We start from the raw sequence: 19,551 nt of genomic DNA on the forward strand, positions 1-19,551 counted from the left end.
GGGTTTTGGTTGAAGAAGGTTTGTAGTTCACCATGGCTAAAGGCGATGTTTCCTCTTGAATGGTGTTTTCGAAGCTTTGAGAGTTTTCTGATGAGACGATTTCAGCAACGATTACCATTGTTGTTCTAGAGATGGTTTTAAAATTCAAGAGGATTTTTTACTAGAAAGGGGTTAATTGATTTGACAGTGAGGTGAAAGAGGTAGGTGTAATAAGATTTTATAATTAATGAAGCGGTGTGAGGGATTTTAAAAGATTTCACTATTCAGTCATTAATTGAACAAATTCAATTAATTTTTCCAATTTTAAATTCATAGGATGAATTGGCAAAAATACTTTTCTTTCCAAGTTCATTTAATTTAAAGAAACTTTCTATAAATACACAATTGGAACACGCTTTTTACATATGTGCAATGTACATATTTAATAACTTACACAGTTAAGCAATTTAATGAACTTACCTTTAGTAATTAACAACGGTGACACTTCAGCTATGTTTAGCGCACCATAATTGTGGTAAGTGCTCTTTTTGCTCTATTTCCATTATTTTCGACTTTGCCATATCTTGGAACTTCAGAAGCAATCAATTCAGCTTGACCCTCCCAAGTTCCAGTCTCAATTTCTCAAATCTTTCTCTATTCAAGGGTTTGGTCAATATATCTGCAAGTTGATATTTCGTATTACAAAATTCCAATTTAATATTCCCTTGTTCCACATTATCTTTTAGAAAGTGATGCCTAATGTGGATATGTTTTACCTTAGAGTGCTGAACTGGATCCTTAGAAATACATAAAGCACTTGTGTTATCGCAGTAAATGGGCACATATTCAAAAATAAGACCAAAATCTCTAACCTGTTGCTTTATCCAGAGTACCTGTGAACAACATGTTGCGGCTGCCATGTACTCAGCTTCAGTTGTAGATAATGCAACTGTGTTTTGCTTCTTGGAACCCCAAGAAACTAAACAAGGTCCTAAAAACTGTACCATACCCGAAGTGTTTTTCCTATTGACCAAATCACCTGCATAGTCAGAATCAGTAAAGCCATTTAAATCAAATGAGTCATTTATAGGATAGAAGAGACACAAGTCATCAATTTCTTTCAAGTATCTAAGGATTCTCTTTACTGCTTTCAGGTGAGACTCCTTTGGGTTTGCTTGGAACCTGGCACACAAACCTACACTGAAAGATATGTCAGGTCTACTAGATGTTAGGTATAGTAAGGATCCTATCATACCTCAATACATAGGTTGATCAACACAAGTTCTAGATGGATCTTCATCCAATCTGGTTGCTATACCCATTGGAGTATTATTAGTCTTAGCATTTTCAAGCTTCTATTTCTTGATCAGTTCCTTAATATACTTTTGTTGATGGATCATGATTCCTTTTTCAGATTGCTTGATTTGCAATCCGAGGAAGAAATTTAATTCTCCCATCGTGCTCATTTCAAACTCTTCACTCATAAGGTCAGCAAAATACTTGCACAAAGATTCATTAGTTGCACCAAATAAAATATCATTAACATAAATTTTTACAACTAGGATGTCAGTTCCATTTGATTTTAAAAACAAAGTTTTATCTATTTTACCATGTTTAAAACCATTTTGTAATAGAAACTTTGACAATCTTTCATACCATGCTCTAGGAGCTTGCTTTAGCCCATAAAGAGCTTTTTCAAGCTTGTAAACATGGTTTGGGAACTCTGGATTTTCAAATCCAAGAGGTTGTTCCACATAGACCTCTTCATTTAGAAATCCATTTAAAAATGCACATTTAACATCCATTTGGAACAACGTGAATCCCATATAAGCAACAAAAGCAATAAGTAAACGAATAGTCTCTAACTTGGCTACTGGAGTAAATGTTTCTTCATAGACTATTCCTTCTTGTTGATTGAAACCTTGTACAAAAATTCTTGCTTTGTTTCTGACAATAATCCCATGCTCATCTAGCTTATTTCTGAACATCCACTTTAAACCTATAGTCTTCTTATTCTTGGGTCTAGGTTATAGATGCCAAACTTTATTTCTTTAAACTCATTTAGTTCATCTTGCATAGAATTAATCCAGTCTACGTCAGTTAAAGCTTCAACATAGTTCTTAGGTTTCATAGAAGAGAGGAATGCATAGAATGCATAGAAGTTTCTAAGTCGAGATCTGGTCTGAGTTCTTTTTGAGTTATCACTCATAATTGTATCTACAGGATGTGACTTCTAATATTTCCATCGCTTAGGTGTAAAGTCCTTTACTGGATATAATCTTTCCTGATCATTGTTGACTGGTTCTTCTGTAGGAACTCGTTCTTGAGTCTCAGTTGGAACTTCAACATGATCTTCCTTATTCTAATTTTGATTATGTTCTGTGTAGGAGTTCTTGGTGCATTCTCCATTTCTTGATCTTCATTTGCTTCCGGATTTGTTTGCTCAGCAACTTTAACTTGCTGCTTCTGCAATGATGTTGATTCTTCTTCTGGATCTATCTTGCATACAAGTCCAATTTTAAAATCATCATCAGAATCCTGTACATCATTCAATTGTTCAGTTTCATCAAATATGATATGTACAGATTCCTCAACACACATTGTCCTTTTATTATAAACTCTATATGCTTTACTATTAGAGGCATATCCTAAGAATACTGCCTCATTACTACGTTCATAAAACTTTCCTAAGTTTCTTTTACCATTGTTATGAACAAAGCATTTACATCCAAAAGATCTAAAGTAAGAAATATTAGGCTTTCTCCCTTTGATTAGCTCATAAGGAGTTTTGTTGGTGATGGCTCTAACTGATACTCTATTAAGAATATAGCATGTTGTATTTAGTGCCTCTACCTAAAAGTTCCTAGGCAAACCACTTGAGATCAGCATTTTTCTATCCATGTCTTCAAGGCTTCTATTCTTGCGTTCCACCACTCCATTTTGTTGTGGGGTCCTTGGGGTAGAGAAGTTGTGATCCATTCCATGCTCAGTGCAAAATTCATCAAATTTTGAATTTTCAAATTCAGTTCCATGATCTGATCTGAGGTGAACCAGTGGATTACCTGTTCTTCTCTGTTCTTTCTTTACAAAAGCTACAAATTCATCAAACGTTTCATCTTTACTAACAAGAAAGAAAACCCAAGTAAACCTTAAAAAGTCATCAACAATAACCATAACATATCTCTTACCACTTCTGCTTTGATTTCTCATAGGACCACATAGATCCATATGAACAAGTTCCAAAGGTCTTTTGGTGCTTACCATTTTCTTCGACTTAAAAGAAACTCGAGTCTGTTTTCCTCTAACACAAGCATCACATACTTTGTCATACACGAAATTAATGCAAGGAAGTCCTTCCACTAGTTCCTTAGATCTCAATTTATCAAGTAAAGTAAAGCTTGCATGGACAAATCTCTTATGCCATAATAGAGGATCATTCTCAATGACACTAAGACAAGTTAAACTGATATTAGGAACCTCGTTAAGATCCACAACATATGTGTTCCTATTACGAGTTCCTTCTAAAATAATGTTCCCAGTGTCATTGTGAATGATTCTGCACTTATTGGACGTAAAGCATATAGAGTTACCTTTGTCACAAAATTGTGAAATACTTAACAAGTTGTGCTTGAGGCCCTCGACCAAAAATACATTATCAATTGCATGGGAACTTGACCTTCCTACTTTGCTAATAGAAATTATATCTCATGTCATGTTATCACCAAAGGTCACAGTTCCCCATAGTAGGCATCCAGTGAGAGAAATCTAGATTTGTCTCCAGTCATGTGCTTAGAGCAACCACTGTTGAGGTACCAAGTGTTGTTCTCCCTCACTGAAACCTGCATGAGAAATCAAATGTTAGTTTCAAGAACCCAGGTTTCCTTGGGTTCTTGTGTAACAGCAGCAGGTTCATCATTCTTCTTGATCCAAATCTGTTCAGCAAGTTTTTCATTTTTCTGTGTACTCTTTTCTTTCTTAGGACACTTAACCTGTTTGTGTCCAGTATTGCCACAGGAATAACAAAAAATACTACTAGGCAGGTCAACATACTTATTTTCCTTTGGAACTTCTTTTTGAAACCCAAACCTTCTGTTCTTTTGGTTTGAGCTTTGGTGATTCAATCTGGAACTCTATATTCTACAGGTTGTTTGCCTTTCCTGGATTTCTCAAGTTCCCCCTCAAGTATTGCCTTATCCGTTTTTATATCTTCCAAATCAGATTTCAGTTTTTCAAAATTCGGCTATTGAGCAAGTGGAGGAACTTCAGAATCAGGAGTATCAAAACAGAGTTTCATCAAGGATAGTTCCACATATAACATTATGTTATCATGTTTCAACCTGTCTATAGTTTCTTTCAAATAATTATTATCATCAAACATACTAAAGAATCTATATTGAATATCAAATTTCATATTATCAACCCACTCACTGTTTTCTTTAAAAGTTACCAAAGCTTAATCACTTTGATGTTTAGCTATATGCAATTCTTTCAATTCTTCTTGAATTTCTAAAACAACAATTATTAATTTTTCTTTAGAGAAATGTCTAAGTTATTTTTGAGAAAACCATACCTCAGATTCTAGTTCCTTCAGTTTTTCTTTTTCATCAGTTTTTGCCATCAAGCATAGATGTGCAGTTTCCTCTGACGATTGATCTTCCTCTTCTTTTGAATCCGAATCTCCCCAAGCAGCCAGCATGGCTTTCTTCACATTGTCCTTGGTGAAGTAAGGCTTATAGACTCTTGACTCTTTGGATTGCTCCTTGCCCTTTGTCTTTCCTTTCTCACCATCTGGTAGTGGACAATCTTTGATGAAGTGATCATTAGACCCACATTTGAAACACGTTGTGTTTCTGGAACTTGCATACTTCTTGTTCCTATCAAACTTCTTGTAGTTCATCATCCTTTTGAACTTTTTAAATAGCATTGCCATTTCTTCCTCATCAGCTTCCGATTCCTCTGAGTCTTGAGCCTTAAGAGCAAGATTCTTGTTCTTGGAACTTTTAGTATTGGAACTCAGGTGAAGTTCATGAGTCATCAATGATCCAGCTAGTTGTACCATGTTAAAATTCGTGAAGTCCTTGGCTTCTTGCATGGCAGTAACCTTGGATCTCCATCGCTCATCTTGTGGTAGGCTCCTTAAGATCTTTCTTGCCTGTTCATCAATAGGAATGTGTCTACCAAGGGAATTCAATTCATTAATAATATCATTGAACCTAGTAAACATTTCCTCTATAGATTCCTTTGATTGCATTTCAAACCTTTCATATCTAGACATCAATAAATCAATCTTAGAATGTTTTACCTCATTAGTACCTTCATGTGTTACCTCTAGTAAATCCCAAATATGTTTAGCAGACTTGCATCCCATGATACGATTATGTTCATGAGGTCCAAGTCCATAGTGCAAATACTTTATAGCTAAAGCATTTAATTCAAGTTTCTAATAATCTTCCTTATCATAATTAGAAATAAGTTTAGGAACTACCTCGTTCTTATCATTGGTTGTAGTTATTTCAAAATCACCAGTTTCAATAACACGCCAAACCTGGTAATTTTCAGCCTTGATAAAGATCTCCATCATGCTCTTCCAGTAGGTGTAAAACTTACCATTAAACATAGGTGGACGTTGGGTGGAATACCCTTCTTCAAAATTTTCCTTGTAATTCATCTCTCCAGGAACTTACTCAGCAAAGTTATCTGCTTACACGTGAGAACCTCGCTCTGATACCAATTGTTAGTTGAGACGATTAATATAAGGGGGGTTAATTGTATTGAGTTCCTAATAACTACTTTTTGCGGATTAATAAACAATGCATATAGGAACTTTCTAGAACACACAGATTTATGAGGAAACCTTCCAGGGCCCAACTGGAAGTAAAACCTTGACCTTTCCATAGGGATTTCAAACACACACAAACTTCACTATAATAGGGCAAACAACAAGTTACAACCTATTAGACACGGGCCTTTATTTTCACAAGATCCTCACTGGACTTGCTACTTGATAGGACCCTATCCTACCCAACCTAAGTACCACACTTTGATTCACTCGTACCACCAAAGTACTACACGTACTGCCAAAGTACAAACTACTTGCACCACCTAAGTACAGAACTCTTAGCCTCACCTAGAAGCTTACAAAACTGTATGTAAAGCAAACAATAAACTCACCCAAATAATTCAACCCAATACAAGTGTACGACACCTAGTATGATAGGTAAGAAATGCACGAAATCCAATACTAATATGACAAGTTAGAAGCTTGGTAAACTTACACAATTATAGCACACTGATTTCTTCACGCATAAACTCACAAAAATCTAAAACCATTTTGTTCTCTACTATTTATACAAGTATCACTCGTATAGAAAGTAGGTTTTCTAAAATATAAATAAGTTAACTTAACTTATATTTAAACACGGTTTTTTGTAAATCAAGTGGAATAAAATCCTTTCGGGAAAATAAGATTAAAAAGATATTTGTTAAAAAGATTTATCTTTTTAACAAACTGATTTAAAGAAAATAATTTTTTTATAAAATCTTTTCTTAAAATCTATCTTTTATAATTTTCCATATTATTTTATTTACCAAGCCAACTTGTCACGCTTCTAATAAATTTTGTGCAATAACCTACTTATCATATTAACAATAATCTAGAAGATAAAAACCTTAACTAAATATAATTGTTGCGCCGCGCTTTTAATCAGGTAATTACTTGGGCTCCAAGCTTATTAAGTTCCACCAACGAACTTAAGCTTGCTGTCTTCAAGTTCCTGTTAGGGAATGAACCTGTTAAGGAACTCAGTTCTTGTTAGAGAACTCTTCTTCTGATTTGTTTAACTCCTTCAATAAAGATCTTTTCATGTCCTCTTAGTTCTATCTACTTCTTCCATCACCACGATCAACTTCACCTAAACTAATAAAACACTTGAAAACCTTTATTAGTTGAGTTTACTTTAGTTTAAGTTCCTCATCATCAAAACCTTTATGCTTCAACAAGAGGCGATCAGGAGCATCAAGACAAAGGATGTTATCTCTTTCATTTTGAAGAACATCATCACTCAGTATGGGGTACCTATGTTTATGGTGTTTGATAATGGGCCACAGTTTGAGACGCCTCAGCTTAAGACTTGGTTGGGAGATCAAGGTATCTCAAATTGTTCTGCATCAGTCGGCCGACCCCAAGCAAACGACCAAGTTGAAGCCTTCAACAAACTTATCTTAGACGACATAAAGAAGAAAATTGAGAGAGCTGGTGGCTTATAGGATGAAGATGATTCATGTTCTATGGGACACCCGGACAACGGAAAAAGGGGCAACCATTGAAACCCCATTTCTCATGGTTTATGACGCTGAAGCCGTCTTGCCCATCGAGCATTATGAGCCCACTCTACAAGTCATGCTATACAATGAAGAGGCAAACTGGGAGGTCATGTGGCTAGCATTGGACTCAATTCCGGAGCGTAGGGGAAATGCTGCCTTACGTCATGAGATTTACCATCTAAGAATGACCCGTGCCTATAACAAAAGAGTGCACAAACTGCCCTTGAAAGTTAGGGACTTTGTGCTTCGAAAGATGGAGGTGTGTCCCTTTTTCAAGGAGATTCAACGATATTCCTTACACTCCTATTTCCCTCCCTTCTTTTTTTAATAAGCCTATTGGGGACCCTATTGTCTATGATGATTTTCATGTCCCTCATTTGTCTTCTATTGAGGAAAAGGGTGATTACGCCACCCAAAAATATTTTGAGGAGAGTTTGCCTTGTTCTTCTTCTTCTTCTTATTTTGTTGAATTTTCTTTTGATTCTTCTTATTTTTCTTGGCATCTCTCTCCTCATTTGCGTGCACTATCCTTGTTGAACGTACTCTTCCCGTCATTTGCCTACCTTCTATCTTATGAAATGTGTAGTAGTGTATTTGACAAGCTCTTGGGTGCGTTGAATTACTATTTTCTAGAGCGGTCAAGCATGGACCTGAAGCAAGCCTTTCTCGGGAAGTAACCCATGTTTTATTGCTTTAATTTTCTTTTCTTTTTAGAATATATTTTCTCTCATGGAAATTTTTGTGTGCTTTTTGCTAGGTACATGAATTGATATACTTTGGTGCACTGGTTTGGATCAAGATTCAAGGAAGTTTGATTCAGTATTTGCTAGCATATGGAAGACAAGATTCAATGATAGATGAACTTGGCTTTGAAAGGTTGAATTGGATCATTTGCGGGTATTTACACCCACTTAACATCCGGTAATATCTTTCCTTGCTCTTTGTCTAATAGTTGATGCCTTGTTGGACATATGATGGTATTGTTGGATTGAACTCTTTGTTTTCCCTTCCCATGGAAAATTTGATTTATGTTTGAGTATTTTGTCTCATCCAAGCTTGGGGGAGGGTATTCTATCATGTTTGGTGGGATGTTGATTCATATATGGCATGCACATTTGTATATGCGTTTCCATGTTCTTTTATTTTGAAAAACTCTAAAAAGATTTTTGTTTCTATTATGGCAAATTTGAGATATGTTTTCTTTTACTTTTGCTTTGGACATAATAATTTTGGACTTGTATAGCTGAATGATTTTCTTCTTATATGCTAACGGTGTTCACGGTTTGAAAGTATGTTTGGTTGACTTTTGGATAGAGTATGCTAAGGTAGTCGCTTAGAACTTTTGGGACCTTGAAGCCGGTATCTATTGATTTTGAAAATTTGCAATTGCTCCCCTTTGGTGGATTTGATGCTTATAGTGAGTTTTTGCTACAACCATGTGAGGTTTCATTCTTTTCAAGCTCTCTACAATTACTTGCATGAGCGGCATGGATCCTTGACTATTGTGGACCTAATCTTGAATCTTGACAAATAATTCTCAAATACGAGACCGAACAATCTAGGGAGGACTAAGGCGTCTTTTCGGGGTGGTAATTTTTCTTTTCTAGGATAATCTTCTTTATTTTTAGTCCTTGGGTTTACATTTGCCTACTTGCTAACCATTTGAGACTTCTCCCTTCTTTTCAAGCCACATCTTTAGAACTTTGAGCCTTTTGTTTCTTTTTATTCCATTTTTGGTTTTGTGAAGCAAATGATCATGTCCTTGGATATTGTGGTATATAAGTTTGGATATTGGTTCTTATTTGTAAGAAAGCTTGTGTTTTGTATATCTTGTGAATAATGGCAAGTGAATAAATGAAGAGGCCATCCAAAGTTAAAAAAGGCAAGGACATTCAAATGCAAAGTTGAAAAAGCCGTCCATAGTTAAAAGAGGCGAGGACAATGAATAAAGAGAAAAACGAAAAAATTGAAAAAAATGAGAAAAAGCAAAACAAATTCAAAAAGCTTTGGCAAAAATTGAAAAAAGTGAAAAATGAAAAAGTTCAAAAACATTTTGTTGTAAATGTTTCTCCATATTTAAGCATTGAGGACAATGCTTTGTTCAAGCTTAGGGGGAAGCGTTCTTACTCTTTATATATATATGATTGTGGTTTTTAGCTTCGAATAAGCTTGGGGGTGTTATTTTTTTCTTGTTTTGTTATTACTTGGTTATGAGGAGAAGTTTTGATCACCCTTTTGCTTAACTAATTAGGGATACCACCAAATTCTAAATTTTAAGCCTACCCTCACCCTTTTGTTCTTACATTACAACCTTTGGGAAAACCCTTTTGACCTAGAGGTAGAGTCACATATCGGGGGAGGGCGTTATGAGTTAAAGCCTAAGGAGAGGGGATGCAAAGTCAAGGTGTCGAGAAACCTCAAATCTATTTGTTTTTCTGGTTCCTTTGAAGAACTATAGAGACGCTAACTAAAAAGTAGATTTGAAGCTAATTGGGAGAATGTACTAAAAATGTTTTGAGATGAAAGTGAATTGAGTTTCTTTAGTTCTCTATACTTAACATGTCCTGTGTTTCAATCAACCTTAAATATCTTAGAACGTGCACTCCTTTACTTGTTTAGAAAGATTTGCATTCATTTATGCTTGCATATTTGCAAAAAGTCCACTCATGAACATTTGTTTTCTTTTCTTTTCTTTTTGTTTCTTTTTCATGCTTTGCCTTGTTTGTTCGGTTTGTGAGAGTTATGGGTTATTCTCTTAGAAAACCCTTACGAGAGCATGATCAATCTAGGGGTTTAAATGGCTTGTCGATTGTTGCTAAAATCGACCGTGATTCCTACGAAAGCGAGTTAGTGTATATTCTTGTCTCTTCTCTTCTTCTTTTGTTTGTTTGAATAAGATCATCATTTCTCCCTTGGTTTTGTTTTGCTCGAAGATGAGCAAAAGCTAAGCTTGGGGGCATTTGATGAGTGCCATTTATGGCACTCATTTGATGAGCACTTAGGTTATTTTTACCTTCTTTTCATAGATTTCCTTCTTAATAAATTCTTAGTTTCATGCTTTTTCCCTTTGTCATACCTCTTTGACAAGGGGTGAACTAGGTCGTTGAAACTAATCCTCCCTCGGTCAAACTAAATTTATAAACAATTAACAAACCTAAATACAAGTATAGAGGAAAGTCAAGGGTCTAACCTAAAGGAATTGTAATGTTCAAATGCTTTTGATTATGGCGCCTAAGCTAGGTCAAAGACAAAGATAAAGAGAGAATACTAACAACTAACAAAACAAATAACCAAGAAAATAAACACTAGGAACGAGGATCAACAAGTAATCACGACAATTGCAACAACTTGGGACAAACATGCCATTCAATAGTTGTGAAGACTAATGATAAGAGCAATCAATTGGAATCAAAGAGCTATCTCCTAATCGTTAAGCTAGATGTCTCTACGAATAACAAACTATGAGAATCACAATCCAAACCAATCGATAATTGCAATTCCTAAATCAATTGTTCGTGTCATTAGGAATTACAATGCAATCTAGCATAATTATCAAGGCCTAATGGAATTACACACATGCACAACTTCCATTAATCACTTTAATCTCAACAATCAATCAACACAATTCTGAAATTAATCACAGTCAATCAATCATACAAGTTTTACTTAATTCCTAGCCAAAAAACTACTTAAGAATCTTCATTACACTAATTAGTAATCAAACATCAAAATCAAGCCAAACAAACATGAAATTAAACAAAACAATAAGATGAGATAGAGTTAGAAATGCCCATTAATAATGGAGAAGATCTTCAACATAATTGTCACCATTGAATCTTCAATATTTCAATCACCATTGAAATTCCTCACTTTCTCTCTCTAAAATCTACTCCTAAACTAACCCTAAAACTAGAGAGAGAAGCTCTCAACTAAGCTAATAATATGATCTAATTTCAATCTAAATCTTCCTCAAAAATTGGTTAAAGAAAGGTATTTATAGAGGTGCTGAAAAGGAAAACGAGCAAAGCCGGAAATAGGGAAGGAGCGCCCGCTCGAGCAGAGCCGCACGCCCGCGCCCGAGGGTGGCGCACCTCACTGGCTGGTGGCGCGCTCGCACTAGCTGGTGGTGCACTCGCGTTGCTGGCTTGCGCGCATTCTCTAATCTGGGTTTCTTCCGTCTTCTTCGCCGCTTCGTGCGCTCGATAATTAACGTGTGAGCTCCGGATGATGCATGATGGTAAGGGCAGTAGCTAAGATTTCTCTTAGTGGGTTAAACACCAATTCTTCATGGGAGCACGACTCGAGAGCGCAAGAGCTAGAACTTGGAGCATCCACTTCCTAGCATCTTGAGCTTTCTCAATGTTATGAGCTTACTCCATAACCATCTTCCAACTTGGAAAATCATCACTATAGAGACCTGAACCTTGTACAATACCTAAAACAACAAAAAGAAGAAAAATAAATGAGAAAACACTAGAAAAACCATCAAAATGCGCAAAACCACAAAATAAGAGAGAAAAAGGTAAAATAAAGGGCAAAAGCATGAAACTAACCATTTATTAAGAAGAAAAGCTATGAAAAGAAGGTAAAAACAATCTAAATTCTCATCAAATGAATGCCATAACTAGTTATATAGCATAAAAACCAGAGATAAACATGAAATATAATACCCTTATTCGCCACGCACAAAACAGCAAACAAACATGAGATAAACTACAACAATTTCTAATCTAACCAACTCTAATTTGCACCTAGCCTTAACCTATCCTAGACATGATTTATAAATCTTGGAATGGAGAGCATGAAAAATCATATTAATAAGAGCAAAGAGAAGATCCATGAGATCATACCACCCTCGCATAAGATCACGCCCAAAGCAAACCTCTAAATACCCTTGTTATTCTTCCAATTTTGATCCTTCAAAAGATGATGAATATGGAACGAATTAGGAACCCTTGGTAGCAGAAACTAGGGTTCAAATCACCCTTGATTTACCCCTTGAATGCAAGAAAATAATGAAGAGAAAGAGGAGTTGTGCTGCGTTCTTTTGTGATGGGGAAAACTTGTATTTGAAAGTAAAAGTGATGGGGGATGATGAGTCTTTTAGGCAGCCTTCATTAGAGCTTTGATTCACCATTAAGACAAACTTAAGAAGGGGTTACTAGGGTGAGAAATATCATCCTCTTACCCTTTGATAGCTGCCGTGAGAATCATTAGGAATGGGCTCAAATTGAGCTCACCAAAAGGCCATATAAAGCTAGGATTCAAGGCTTCCCTTTTGGGCTTGGTTGAATGATTACTTTAGCTTAAGATTGGGTTTAAGGAAGCTAATAAACAAGTCTATCTTAATCTATTTAGTCATGAAAGCTTGAAGAAAAACCCGACCCATAGATTAATGCCCGTTGGCCCGAAACTAGACTAAGAAAGGAATGCAACAGGAGGAAATTTAAAATGCTTTCAAAAACGATAGATAATGTAGATTATATTATTGATACCTCAATAATAATAATTAAAATAATAATTTAAATCACAATACAGAAAATATATATATAAGTTCATATGTACCGAAAAGCGACACAAAAGAAGAAATGTAGAACCATCAATATTATTCATTTATAATGACCTAATTAATAAAATGACATTATAATGAGTTTTATAAATAGGAAAATTTGTCCCAAAACAATCTTTTAAAGTGTCCACTTTATTTAAAACAACCTTTTAAATTTTTTTTTGCAATTTAAGACCACATGATAAATTTTTTTTATCAAAGACAACCAAATGTTACTTTCCGGCGTTGACTCAATTTTTGCCGATGTTGACCACGAGTGTGCGAGTCACGTGACCTCCTACATTTCTTAATACACCCCTTTTTCATCCAATTAACTCCTATTAAAACCTCCGCTTCTCTTTCATCCCTCTTTTAGTACGAGTGAATTGGAGCGAAAATTGGTGTATTAAACAATATACGAGTTCATGAGCGTTGCACACTAGTGGTTAACATCGGGACAAATAGAGTCAAACGCCGGAAAATAGCATTTGGTTGTCTTTGATAAAAAAAATTTATAATGTGGTCTGAAATGCAAAAAAAAATTTAAAAGATTGTTTTAAATAAAGTGGACACTTTAAAAGGTTGTTTCTGACAAATTTTCCTTATAAATAAAATAATTAAAAAAATACTATATAAACAATACCAATTTGATAAAGGAGTTGACGGAATTACCCAATAAAACTTTATTTATCGATATTGATACGATTGCACGTAAAACGTTTTTAAAACTCTAAAATCATTTTATACCTATTAGATTAGTAGTTTAGTCAAGGAATCAACCATGATGACCCGTATCAATCGCAATAGGTTAAATATTAAAATTAAATATAATTTAGTAACACTAAATTAATGCTTAAGCTTAAGGAATCACCCTTTAATGCTAATATCAATTCAAACAAGTCAAATGCAGTTGAAATGATTAAAACTTAAATATAAAACCTTTTAAATAATAACTTTCAATCGTTTTGTTAAAGCATTACAATAAGGGTTTCAAAAGCATGTGATCACTCTTAAAAATAATTTTAATAATTAAATTAACATTTCAATTTGAAATTGAGTTTCAAATTAGAAATTAGTTTTTATGGGTTGAAACACACATAAAATAAAGGTTCAAAAATACAGGGTGTTACATATAGCTTCCTAAAAGAACAAATGGTTTTGTCTTTCTCAATGTGCCTATATATGAGCTATACACAATTATTAATAGTCACAAACAAAAATTCAAATCCAATGACATGAGAACTAACACACAATTCCTAACCAAATGAAGTAATGTAGTGGGACAAAATTGACGCATATTAGGGCAAAGCAATAAACATCAAATCATGGCTTATAAATCATCAATATTCATCCTTAATTACCAACAATCATAATTATTTAAACAATTTCCATTAAGAGGCACAGGGAAGCATGATTCATAATTAATTGGAAAGGAACATGAGAGAAATTGGGAAGAGAATGGACCAGTACATATTATTCCATAGAGTGGAGGTATATATACATAAAATATAACTAGGGTTTGCTTACATAATAAAAAAAACCCTAGATCTAGAATATTCTAGATGATAAAAGGAGGATAATGGATATCCACACAATATTTCATAACACTGACGAGGGGAAAACTAGGTCGTTATTTAATCCTCCCTCGGTCAAACTAAATTTATAAACACTTAACAAACCTAAATACGAGCATAGAGGCAAGTCAAGGGTCGAACCCAAAGGAACGGTAAAGTTCAAATGCTTTCGATTTGGGTGTCTAATCTAGGTCGAAAACGAAGTAAAGAGAGAATACTAACAATTAACAAAACAAATAATCAAGGAAATAAAACACTAGGAACAGGGATCAACAAGTACATGTCAATTGCAACAACTTGAGAAGATCATGCCAATTAAAGGTTGTGAAGACTAATGATAAGAGCAATCAATTGGAATCAAAGAGTTATCTCCTAATTGTTAACCTAGGGTTCACTATGAATACAAACTAAGAGAATTACAATCAAAACCAATCGATAATTGCAATTCCTAAATCAATTGTTTGTGTCATTAGTAATTACAATGCAATCTAGCATAATTCTCACGGCCTAATCAAATTACACACATGCAAACCTTCATTAATCACTTTAATCTCAACAATAAATCAACACAATTCCCAAATTAATCACAATTAATCAATCATACAAGTTTCACCCAATTCCTAGCCAAACAACTATTCAAAAATCATCATCTATCAACTAACAACTAACAACTATGGAAATCAAGAATCAACAATATATCAAGAACAATTACACTATCAAGAATTAAACATCAAAATTAAACAAAACAAACATGAAATTAAACAAAGCATTAAGGTGAGATAGATTTAACAATGCTCATTGATAATAGAGAAGATCTTCAACACAATTGTCACCCTTGTATCTTCAATCTCTCAATCACCATTGAAATCCCTCACTTTCTCTCTCTAAAACTACTCCTAATCTAGAGAGAGAGACTCCTAAACTAACCTAATCCTTCTTAGTGGAGAGAGAAACTATTCTAAAATTAAATAATTTCATGTATGAAGAATAAAGAAAGCCGTAGAATATATATATACAAACGGAGAAAAGAAGTTAAATCGCAAATAAAACCCAGAAAGCCGCGTCCGGGAAGAAATCGGCCGCGCCTAGGGAGGAGAAAGGTTGGAACGGAGCAGCTCGAGGCCGCGTCCGCGGGGATAGGCCCGCGCCCGCGATGGCTGGTCGAATTTGGCCGATTTCCCCGTGGCCACCCCGCGACTGCTAACTAAGCTGCTGGGTGGTGCGGCCTTGGTGGCTGCTACTTTAGTGCGGTGCATGGCTGTTGCGGGGAAGCGGCCTTGGTGCTCGTACTTCCGGTGCTTGATCGGCTACGCTTGCTTGATTAGCTTGACTTGCATGCTTGGCTTCCCGAGCTTGGCTCTATTAACATCCTTGAATGGCCTTGAGCTCCCTCCTTGATGAATAAATCCTGGGGAACTCGTCACAACTGCAAAACAAGTCAAATAAACGGAGAAGCGAGAGAAATAGCCGAGAAATGAATAAAATAATAAGAAAACCATTAAAAGCATGCATTTCTCTAAACTAACACAAAGACACGCAATTCAAGCATTATTACCTAAAAACACGACATAAAAGAATAAAAACGAGCATAAAAATAAGAAGAAAACCTGGCCTAAGAATGCCATAAATGGCACGCATCAAACACTCCCCCTTGGATGTCCATTATTGAATATGTGCCTCGTTAAAACCTTATCCGAAAAACCTAGTGGGATAAAAACCAAATAAAGGAAAAAAGAGTACAACATTCTTCGTAATACGCTCTGGATGCTGCCACATTAAAGACCTTACCAGGAAAACCCAATGTGGGGCAAAACCATAATTAAGGGGAAAAGAGTGCAGCGCGTATTTTCAATCCTTGATGAATATATAACTTGAGATTTCCAGTGCTATAATGAATCTAATATGGTTAGGTGTCTTCTCATATGCAGTTGAACATCATTTCTTGCTCTTCAACCCTCCTAATTTGAATTTGCATCTTCAAGTCATCACGTGAAATATAAAGTGTCTTCATTTAACCATGTATGGATTTATCTTTATATCATTCCAAACCTCTGTTTGAATAAAGTTACTTTAAAGTTAAACATATGCGGGTACACCTTCTTCTAGAGGTCGTGAATAATGGGAATTGATGATCATTATTTGATCAAACATTCCTTAATGGCAACATAAGATATTATTAATGTTTGTCTTTAATCTCGCATGAATTAATATAACACACGTAATTATATACATTGATCATGGTTCTTCTAGACCATTATAAAACACTCTCATGCATAAATATCCCGTTAATATTTAGTAGAATATTCATAATTGACATGATAGTTCTATTGCAAATACAAATAGTAATTCTCAACAACTTTCATATGCTCACACTAGTAGAAAAAAGGCATTAGGCAGCGGTTCAAACCCGGTCTAAGGCACCAGTTTGAACCGCTGCCTATTTGAGGGGTGCCAAAAACCTGCTATTTGGCACCGGTTCAAAACCGGTTCCATAGGGTTTAATAGGCACCGGTTAACCGGTGCCATAGGGTGAAATAGGCACCGGTTAACCGGTGCCTAAAACTGCTCTCCCGCCATTTTTTTGGGTGGTGGATAGTTTAGGCACCCGTTCCTGCCTAACCGGTGCCTTTTGTATAATTTTTTTTCGTTTTTTTTTTCAATCGTGCAATAATATTTTTTAAAAAAACATGCAATAATAATAACCTGTAATTCCAGAAATTATATTAAATATAATAATTAATAATTTTATTATTATAATAACTAATAATAATATTAATAATTATTATATACAAAAATAATATTAGATACAAGAATTCAATTATATATATATATAGATATAAATTTTCGAAACGCAATAAAAAAAAAAGTTGCTTACATATACAAATAATAGTAAGTACATATATAATGAATAATAAGTTATATATAGTTCAAAAGTTAACATAAATTATAATTTACAATTACAATGCATGCCATTTACATGTTGAAGGTGATGAAAGACGCCAACATGTCACGAACTTCATTAAGCTCCTTGATTGTCAACGGACCATCCTTTTGGACCTTGCAAAACTTGAAATACAAAAACATTATTTTAAAAATAATTAATTAGGCAAAAAATATGTATTTTATCAAATATTACCTATACGACTTCTATATAGCCCATTTACTACATTACTTATCAAATGAACTATTTTTTTCTCATAACATGTCAATATTGGATATTTGTATGTGTGTAAGCCCTAAAATTGTATAGGAGAGCATTTTGTTAAGGTTTATGACAGTTTTTACCCAAAATGGCCTGAATATGGCCTATATGACCTTACTTTGCCCATTTCCTACATTTCTTATTAAATGAACTTTATTTATCTCATAAAATGTCAATATTATCTAGTTATAGGTGTATAAGGAAAGAAATCACATCAAAAGAGCATATTAACACAAAATGGCTCTAATACGGCCCATATGACTTCTACTCAGCCCATTTTCTACCTTTCTTGTGAAATAGCCTTTTTGTTTCTCATAACATGTCATTGTTGGATAATATTAGGTGTCTAAGGCAAGAAATCACATCAATATATCATTTCAAGAAGTTTAACAACGCATTTTACTCAACATGGCCCAAATAGGGCTTATATGACTTCTATGTAGCCCATTTTCTACATTACTTATCAAATGAACTATTTCTTTCTCATAAAATGTCAATATTGGATAGTTGTATGTGTGTAAGCCCTAAAATTGTATAGGAGAGCATTTTGTTAAGGTTTATGACGGTTTTTACCCAAAATGGCCCAAATATGGCCTATATGACCTTACTTTGCCCATTTCCTACATTTCTTATTAAATGAACTTTATTTGTCTCATAACATGTCAATATTATCTAGTTATAGGTGTATAAGGAAAGAAATCACATCAAAAGAGCATATTAACACAAAATGGCCCTAACATGGCCCATATGACTTCTATTCAGCCCATTTTCTACCTTTCTTGTGAAATAGCTTTTTTGTTTCTCATAACATGCCATTGTTGGGTAATATTAAGTGTCTAAGGCGTGAAATAACATACCATGAAAGTAATGCACATAGGAGTGGAGAGAGTATCTCACCGATGCTGCCTCCTGATGCTGGCGTGAAATTTGTTGTAGGGGTTGCCTGAGGTCTGTTGGTGTCCCCACCAATGGTACCACTCGAAACAAAACCAGTCATAGCTGGGCGAACCAAAATCCACTCCACGAACACCTCGACCACCACCACCTCCTCCTCCACCTCCTCCACTAGCTAAGTGCAAACATCTACTACATCATCTTGATGCACCTAGTGAGAAATCAGCTCAATAACCAAGAGCTCAAGGCATGAAGAAACATCCTCATACAAGTAGAGTGACAAAATGGCTCACGATAATTCTAAAGGCTGATAAATTTCCATTGACATTCAAAGTGGAATATAAATAAGTAATTCCCCTCACCAAGCAACTAAAAATATACATTTTGATTTCCATACATACATGTAAAAAGAGAAATTTTCAGCATAATTACCTGAGGATCTGGGGATGCAACTGGAGCTGAATCCACGATACAACCTTTAATTCTCCCTATTAAAGAAGGGTACTGCTTATGAAACTTCTCCAGAGCAACTCTGTATCAATTTAAGGTGACATAAGAACATCTAATTAGCAAAATAACAAGCAAATTGAGAATATAAACGAGGTAAGCAAGAAAATGAGATGGTGACTTACGTTAACCAACCCGTGTTACTGAAGGTGTGGAAAACAAGGTTCTTGCCATGCTCCTCTTCTAGCCAGTCAGTAAGATGGTTTACAAGCAACTCAACATCCTGCTTAGCTTTCCCACCAACCTGGTAGCTGAGAACCTCAGACATTGGAAAAGTGAAGGTGAAATGTTAGACACCCATGACAATCCTAAACTGTGAGCTGAGTCATGGGGTGATGAATCTGATGATGAAGCCAATGTTTCTGAGGCAACAGAAGGATCAGATTGTTTGGTATCCGTTAACTTGTTCGGAAGATCAGTTGAAACAAATGCCACGGCAACAGCAGCAGCTGTGAATAGAGGTCGTTGAAGGCTTCCGGACAAGGTACCCATGATGCACAGCAAGTTCAAAAACTCTCATAAAA

General features: G+C 35.1%; 1 protein-coding gene across 1 annotated transcript; it reads right to left on the bottom strand.

Annotated features, from left to right (window-relative positions):
• Positions 1–18,781: 18,781 nt before the first annotated feature.
• LOC110707482 lies at positions 18,782–19,310 on the bottom strand (the record flags this gene model as incomplete). The annotated part of the gene is made up of 2 exons (XM_021885492.1): positions 18,782–19,052; positions 19,153–19,310. Coding segments are annotated over 2 exons (321 nt in total), but the record flags the coding sequence as incomplete, so codon positions are not given.
• Positions 19,311–19,551: the final 241 nt, after the last annotated feature.

This window comes from Chenopodium quinoa, unplaced genomic scaffold (genome assembly GCF_001683475.1).
Source record: "Chenopodium quinoa cultivar QQ74 unplaced genomic scaffold, ASM168347v1, whole genome shotgun sequence".
In the NCBI taxonomy this organism is placed as follows: Eukaryota; Viridiplantae; Streptophyta; class Magnoliopsida; order Caryophyllales; family Amaranthaceae; genus Chenopodium; species Chenopodium quinoa.